The 8371-nt window shown below is 41.3% G+C and overlaps 1 protein-coding gene across 4 annotated transcripts in view; it reads right to left on the bottom strand.

Annotated features, from left to right (window-relative positions):
• Nucleotides 1-575: 575 nt before the first annotated feature.
• ERG (ETS transcription factor ERG) overlaps nucleotides 576-8371 on the bottom strand; it is a 147501-nt gene continuing 139705 nt past the window's right edge. For all 4 annotated transcript variants that reach the window (XM_063180749.1, XM_063180724.1, XM_063180730.1 and 1 more), the window contains 3 exons: nucleotides 7896-7952; nucleotides 6402-6449; nucleotides 576-2612 (listed from right to left, as the gene is read on the bottom strand). In XM_063180749.1, the coding sequence (XP_063036819.1) occupies nucleotides 2092-2612; nucleotides 6402-6449; nucleotides 7896-7952 (626 nt within the window). In that variant the 3' untranslated portion in view covers nucleotides 576-2091. The remainder of the gene's footprint in view (nucleotides 2613-6401; nucleotides 6450-7895; nucleotides 7953-8371) is intronic.

Consider the following 8371-nt stretch of genomic DNA (forward strand, 5'->3'; position numbering starts at 1 on the left):
AGAAGAGAAAAATAAAAACCCCTGCCCTTTGTAACAGCCAGGATGGGCTGCAGTGACAAATGAACAAAGCTGCCATACACTCCATTCTAAAGTGGGGAATAATGGAAATTACTCATTATTCACTTTATTTACTAATAATGATACAGAATGTATTAAGGGCAAGGGGGCAAAGCAATTCAACACACGATTCAGGAGGGAGATACATCTCAGGCTGAGGTTTTGCAGCATAACTTCATGACAACAAAAGACAATTTCTGGGCATGAATACTCTTCCTTAGAGGCCTCCCTTAGGCTTCATTTCCAGCCTTGGGCGCGGAGCTGTCGGTGAATTAATTGGGGATGCTTGCAATCTCTGGGCCAGAGCAGCTCAGCACAGGGATGGCAAGGCACTGTTGAAGAAGGGCTGGAAGTGTTTCAGCAGAACTGTCTGGAAAAGAAGATGCACAGCACCTGTGCACTTTAAACTCGGGCTGTTTGCTCCTACATTTTCACAGCCCAGAAACCCCGGCCTGTTTTAACCTGGTGAGTAGCAGATCTGGCATGGGTGTCACACACAAAAAATGCAAACCACAGTGTCAATCTGAAATTGCCATGCTAGGCCAAGCTTATTTTATTACATACATTCTGCAATCTAAGGACTAATATGTTCATAATGTAAACATTAAGCATACAGAGTTAAAATTCAAGGCCACAATAGTTTTGGTTTTTTTGGATTGTCCCTTTTTTTTTGTTTGTTTTTTGTGTGTGTGTGTCTTTGGTTGGCCGAGATCAACTCGTAGTGTATAAATGCATAAGTTATATAATAATTATATAAAAAGGAAAAAAAAAATAACATTGAACTTGTATACTTCATTCTGACAAACGCACAGCGTTCGCGACTCGGTAAGAAAAACTGGCGCCCGCCTAACAAAAATACTCAGGTGATTTCTGGTTCTGGCACTCAGGGGTTGTCTCTTGCTCTAACCCATAGAAAACAAACTCCCTTAGTAATGATGAGGTTCCAACTGGTAACTTTTAAATATCAGACACAATTCCAGTTTTGATTTTGGATTTTTTTCCTATAAAAAAAAAAAAGAGAGAGATGCATATTCTGATTTCTCGCCTCCTCCTTCTGCTTTTTCCCTTTTCCCACTTTTTATTACTACTGAATCAAGTCTGTTCCTCCTGAAATACTGGGAATGGTATAATACTGAGCAATATGTTTCACAAGTCCAAACAAGTGTTTCTTCATAGTCCCAACACTACAAAGTTTTCAGTCTTTTCAGTCTCTACTGGTCAAGAAGTTTCTTTCCTCCCCTTCTCACCACCTTCATCCTCCTCCTTCTCCTTCCTGCTTCCTCTGCCAGGTGCAGGCCTCTGATCTACAATCATACACTTGCCCTCCAGCACATTCTCATTTCCCACGTTTGGCTCAGGGTTCCTGTAAAACTGTCAAGGAATCTGAAAGTTTGGGTTTTCTTCACAGTTTGAGTAGCTGATTCGCTCTGATGACTTTAACCATAACACTGCTGTTCTATTCCAAATCAGCTTCCACACTAACCAGTCTCTTCTGCTGATATGTTTCTATTTTTTTAAATACAGATAGGCTTTTTTTTTTTCCTTTTTTTTTTCCCTTTTCCCTCTCTTTTGTAATGATCCATATACTGTATGTTAGGTCACTATAGACTTATCCTTATATTGCTGTAGTATAGTCCCAGTTTTGCACTAGCACGATATCAAACTTTACACACAAGCTTATCAACTTTTTAAGACCACCAGCTTCCGTAGGTTTTCCTTATCATTTCATGCTTCTACCTACAATAGTCTATTGTTGTTTGGTCCACAGAGTCGATGCCCATATACATTACATTTTAGTATCTTAATACTTCTTGGATATTTCCTTTAAATCCCTACTACAAAAAAAAAGTCTTTTTGACATCTATTTTTAACGTGGTTTTGGGCTTTTTTTTTTTCCCAGCCAAACCTTCACTTGTCTCTTTAGGCACTTTTAATTCGAGTACTCCAACAGAGTTCATTGCGACTCCTCAGGGACCGAACCCCGGTGAGAAGCTCCTTCGCTTTGCCTTGCTGTTTATCTCCCCCAACCCCACTCTAGTAGTAGGTGCCAAGATGAGAAGGCATATGAGCAGCTGGCAGCCTGGTGTTGGGGTAGATCCCTCCAGTCGGCGAATTCCAGTAGGGATTGGGGGCGGCAAAAAAGCTGGAGGACGTCACGGGCAGGGCGGGGGGGTGGGGAGCCACAAAGTTCATCTTCTGCGGGTGCGCGTGGTACGAGCTCATGTAGGGCAGCTCCGAGGGGTACTTGTACATGGACGACTCCGGCGGGTGAGGCTGCAGGGCCTGCGCGATGCCGTGGAAGTCGAACTTGTAGGCGTAGCGCTTGCCGTGCACCTTGGTCATGATGTTCTTGTCGTAGTAGTAGCGCAGGGCGCGGCTGAGCTTGTCGTAGTTCATGTTGGGCTTGCTCTTGCGCTCGCCCCAGCGCCGCGCCACCTCGTCGGGGTCCGTCATCTTGAACTCGCCGTTGGTGCCCTCCCAGGTGATGCAGTTGGAGTTGGAGCTGTCCGAGAGCAGCTCCAGCAGGAACTGCCACAGCTGGATCTGCCCGCTGCCTGCGGGGAGGAACACAGCGGGAACGTCAATAACGCTGCACGGGCTCGCCCCCAGCTGGGGAAACAAACAAAGCTTTGCAGCTTTTGTCAAAGTTGTAAAGCTGATATTTACAGCTTTATTACAGAGCGGGAGGCATGTGGGAACTGTTCTTCTAAAATGACATGTGTACCTCCGGGAACTCTAGATCTCTTTTTATCTTTTTCTTAAATATATATATTTTTATATATATATATAAAAATATATTTCTTAAATATATATATTTATATATATATATAAATATATTTATATATAAATATAAATAATATATACTATTATATCTATTTATTTATATAATATTATATTATAAAATATATTATACTATACATAATATTATACATAACATTATATATTATATTATATTATATTATATTATATTATATTATATTATATTATATTATATTATATCTATTTATTATATATTTTATTATATATAATATATATAATAAGTAATGTATATAATAATATATGTAATATATATTATATATATATTATATATAATCGATTTTTATTTCCCTCTTTATTTCCAGAGGGAAATATATCTTATATTGTCTTTTTCTTAAAAATATATATATATATGCCTGCAATTTCACAATAGGTTCACACACCTTTATTCCACTGATTTCTCATGACACTTGCTACTAATTCTTTTTTATCAGAATGAATGCTTGGGTCAAGTTTCTACTTTGCTTCATCCCCAAGGACCCCATTAGGAAATGTTGGGATGTTGGCTCCTAACTCTTTCTGTTAGCCAGTCCCCTATAGGAATGTGACAAAACTACGGAGTGACAAAACTATCCTTTGTCCCCTCAAAAAGGAAAGAAGCCCATAAGTTTCTCTCCTTGATTAGGTGAAAAAGACACCTCACAGGACCTCCAACTTAAACTGGAGGACTTCACCTCAAACTTAAGGATAGCCAGTTGGACAGAAGCCAAAGAGTCCTGAGCAATTTACTACAAAAAGAAGAGAACAAAGAAACTAATGGCTTTTTTGAGGTGTTTTACCAGGAGCAAAAACCTCTTGCACCTGGCTCGATTTTTCCCTGTTTGTTATTTTGCCTTTTATTAAACCTTTTTGTTTCCAACACTGCAACAGAAGCCATCCTGCTGATTTTATGCCTCCAAAGGTAGCTAAGCTATCTTGGGTGAGTAATAGACCTCCTAGAGCTTATGAGACCTGGCTTGAGGAGGCAACTATTACTGTCCCCCTTCTCCCAGGACTGCCTCATGAAACCCTAAAGAGCAGGGATAATTGTAATGTGTCGTGTTTTCCCTCATGTGAGTGGCAGAATGCCATTCCATGGAGCCTTAATTGTTACCTAATGTCATTCAGCGCAGACAATTGATGGGGAAATAATACAGGGCTCATTTAGGAAACTAATCTCCAAAGTTCAGCACAAACAGCTTTCACTTGCGTAACACTCGGCTTGTTCTCACAGCATTATGTTGCAACTCAATGTTCCCTGCTATGGAATGAGCCCACACAAAATGGAGAAGTTTAGAGCAAGCTGGGCCCGTGCCAAACCATATCATCCCTTTGCAGCATTTGGGGAAATGCACAACGGAAACTTATTAGCTTGCTGTTACACTGCATACAAGCAGAGGGCAAAACAACTGCAAGAACAGTGAAAAGGTCCATAAAATACATCCGTGTCATCATTCTGCTTCCAATGAGTTAAAATGATTATTTTACGTTAAGACATAAAACGTTGCTGTTGTATTTTTCTCACTCTCTGCCAATTCCACTGCAAAAAGAAAACAGTCTGCTGTGAACTTTGTGAAAGTGAGGTAGGGCAACAAAATTTGTCCATTTTAGACAAGTGAAAGTAGATTTCACAGGGCCTTGCCACTGACAGTCGTGTTAGAAGCTTAGCATTTCTTAACAAAGCAACACTGAAATGATGCAAAATGCAGCTGAAGCAGCTTGCGATGCAATCTGTTTCACAAGCACGGTGTCAGCAGAATTTGCCAACCAGCCTGGATGTGCTAACTCTGAACTACGTCTCTGACCAGGAATAGGTTGGGTTTCTTTCTTTTTTTCTTATCCAAACCAGCTATGTGGGTATAATAAACAAGCTTTTCTTTAGAAAGCTTATAGTAGCAATTACAATATCGAGCTAGAGCAGCATCTGAAACCCATTAACAGTTTATACTTCAGTGCAACTGAAACCCATACTCATTTAAATTGTATTTATCCAAACTGGCCTTAATGAATTTCTTCTGTTCCATTAACATGCATTAAATAAACAAACAAACAAAAGAATCCATGGTATGAGCAAGGCATGCAAGTTTTAATACACAAAACATAACAAGAGGATTAGGCTTTGAAAGTCAATAAACAGTTCAGCACTGGACAAAACACAAATTTTTGAATAAGCAATCCAACATATGTTCTAACATAAACACTTGCCTTCCAAATGTAATATATAGTCCTATGAAAATAAATGGTTGCTGTCAATTTCCTTTTAATGAGAGAGTAATTCCACCGATTTATAAACACAGAAAACACGTTAAAGCACAGGAATGATGGCGCGGAGGAATTCCATACCCAAATGTTAAGAAAGAATCCCAATCCAGATCGTGTTAATGTCATTCACAGTAATGAAATCAACCAAATGGACACTTGATAAAATTTGGCAAGCCATGATTTATGACCAAATTAAAGAGATGTGGGCCCCCACTTCCAGTCAAGACTAGTGTTGCCTGGAAACCTCCACCACCTCAGGCCATTTGGAAAATCCTATTCTTAACACTTACTTAATTACTTTCCTCTGCCACACAAAACTGTTTAGAGAGTCAGCTAATCTAGAACTGTGCTCGATGTCGGGAGAAATGAAAGGAAACTGATCAGCCTTTTGGCAATTTCAGGCCTTGAAAAGACACGAGATTGCTGCAAAAAGAGCCATTGTCATGGGGGCTGAGGAGATCTGTGTGAAATGAGGAATGTTGTGCCCTGGGACTGTCCAGGCAAGGGACACAAGTGGAGCACACAGTTCCACTGTGGTGGGCTGTGCTGTTGATCATGGTGCTGCACAGCCACAGCATGTCCTGCAGACTTGGAGCAGTAAAATCTGCACATTTCCCAAGCAGAGCTACTAAATCACCCAGAGATCCCTTGTCTTTAGCAAAAACATGATAATCCAAGGTTTCACTCGATGATCCTTGAAGTGTTTTCCAACCTGAGTGATTCTGTGAGTCTGTGATTGTGTTCTACGCTACACATCCCTTTCCACAATGCACCCCACTTCCTCCTTGAGGTGGGAGAACATTTTTGAAGTGTTTGATCCAGTTCTTATTTGCAAATAGATTATACTTGTCTTCTTCCTATATATTTCATCCCAAAATTTTGTGTTTATCAAGGTCAGTATGATACTGTGTTGTGGATTAACAGAATCTGGGACACAGCTGATGAGGAGCGGTTAAGAGATTTGTACCCTTCTGGAGGGGTAACTGGAGACCAGATGGGGTCTCTCACACTCCTTAACCAAATCCTGATGTTCAGGAAACTGAAGTGAACTCCAGCTTCAAAGGTTGGACTCTTTGGAGGCCCTTTCCAACCTTAATGATTCTAAATTCCTCAGTCCCACCCTTGTGTAATTCAGAAATTCTGCAACACACTGGGTATCATCAGCTCCCCCTGAGGAGTGGGAAAATCACGGACCTCCCCTTCCAGGTCTGGTCTTACAGCTGAAGTGGGGACACTCAGCAGTGAAAGAAAGGAAAGCCTCCTAAATCACAAAAATCCCTTCTCACCTGGATTTGCGAGTCGGCTGCTGGTCGGTCCAAGAATCTGATATGGATCTACAAAATTGTGAAAGAAAGATTTAAAATCATGCAACAGCATTGTCATACATTTTAGGTACCATGTGTGAACCTTGTGAGGGGCAGTGTGCACTGCCTGGTGGGACACCTGAGCAATTTTCTCCCTCTGCATGGCCATATTTGCATGTTTTCCTTTCAAACTCGGTGTGCAAGGACAGACATTTGCTTTTTGCACTGTAATAATGTCCAGATGCATACATTCAGAATGTAAACTTTGTTATGAAGCATTCTGGGCTGGGAAGAAGGTGGGGATGGGGAACAGGTTGGACTCAAATCTCTGTAAGTCTTTTCCAACCTCAGAGATTCTGTGATTCTCTTTTGTCACCAGACTCCAGTGAGGGATCCCATGGATTAACCCTGCAGCTGGTGTTTTCAGAAGAGCCTCTGTCAGCCTTACAGGGCCTGTAGCATCTCAGTATTTCCCTCTGGAAATGAAAACTTACTTTGTCCTGAAGTCCAACAGGGAAAAAAGGAGGGCTGTGACAGCAGGACCAAAGCCAAAGTGAGGAGCTGCAAGCACTGAGTGACCCTGTGGCTTTTACAGCCAAAAAGACAATCAGGTTACATTCCTTACACATTTAAATAATCTGTGCAGCTCACTCATAGCCATTAAAAGGTCCTCAGGACTTACATAAATCATTGGTATATTTCTAGGAGGATTCTCGTGGTTGGAAGGCCAGATTAGATAAAACACTGTTTGAGCAAAATTCAGTGTAATGCTTCCCAGGCAGTCTGTGCATGAGTTAATGAGACCTAGTCATGCACAGTCTTGTTTAGCTCTAACAAAAACCAGAATAATGATCTAAAATCCATGTGATAAAACCTGGCTCAGAGTCTTCTGAGCTAAGAATATCCTCTAAATCTCTTTTATTTCCTCCTTCTAACCTTTTGCTGTTAACAAAAGCCATGACTGACTCAGGACCTATGGAGTGCTCCCCAGCTACCTGTCCAAAATCCAGCTGAATTTGCAATAAGGGATTAGGTCCCACCCCATGGATTTGTGGCTCTAAAAACACAAAAGGAACCCATTTTGCTAAACCACTACTCTACAAACCCATAAACTTCTGCTTTCTCCTCAGTTTTCCAACAAGATTAAGAATCCCTCTAATATTCCTGTTGTGTTGGGTCATGTACATTTTCCAGCTGCTGCCATCTCAACCACTCGGGTCTTTTGACATCTCCACCTTCCACCTTTGTACCCAAATTGTAGATGGAATGTTTTAAGAGCATTTTCATTCTGGAAGGTTGTCACTGCCTTTAAACATTGCACATTTCATCCCAAATCCAGCTGCAGAGCAAACCCCACCCACATCTGGGGTTTTGGTGGTCTCTAGCTGGAGTGGTCTGAACCAGACTGTGCAGTTTGGGTGCTCTTCTCATCACATTCAACAAATCCAGGCAGAATTCAAAGCAAATTACACCCACCTAACTGAGGACGCTGGTCTTCTGTTTTGGGAACTGTTGAGGATGATGGCTGAGAAGCTGAAAATGGAAAAAAAAATCCCATATAGTTATTTTTCCAGTTAGGAAGTTGCTCACCAAACCTATGAGAGGTCCCCAGGCCTGGAGCTCCTGCTGCCCTCTGCTCCAGGATGGACACAACAGGATTGAAAGCTCATAAAAAGCTTTTTGAGGCTCTATGGCGTCGCAGACATATTTTACAAAAAATTCTTTCCTTAAGATTTTTCCTCCTGAGAAGCTGGGAGGCCTCAGGAACAAAATGTAAACAATGATTATCTGCTGCTGTGGAATGCAACAGGTGCATCTGGGATTGGTCTCATGTGGTTGTTTCTAATTAATGGCCAATCACAGTCAGCTGGCTCAGACACACAGCCCGAGCCTTTGTGATCATTCTTTGCTATTCTATTCTTAGCCAGCCTTCTGATAAGAACCTTTTCTTC

This window comes from Melospiza melodia, chromosome 2, assembly GCF_035770615.1.
Source record: "Melospiza melodia melodia isolate bMelMel2 chromosome 2, bMelMel2.pri, whole genome shotgun sequence".
Classification (NCBI taxonomy): Eukaryota; Metazoa; Chordata; class Aves; order Passeriformes; family Passerellidae; genus Melospiza; species Melospiza melodia.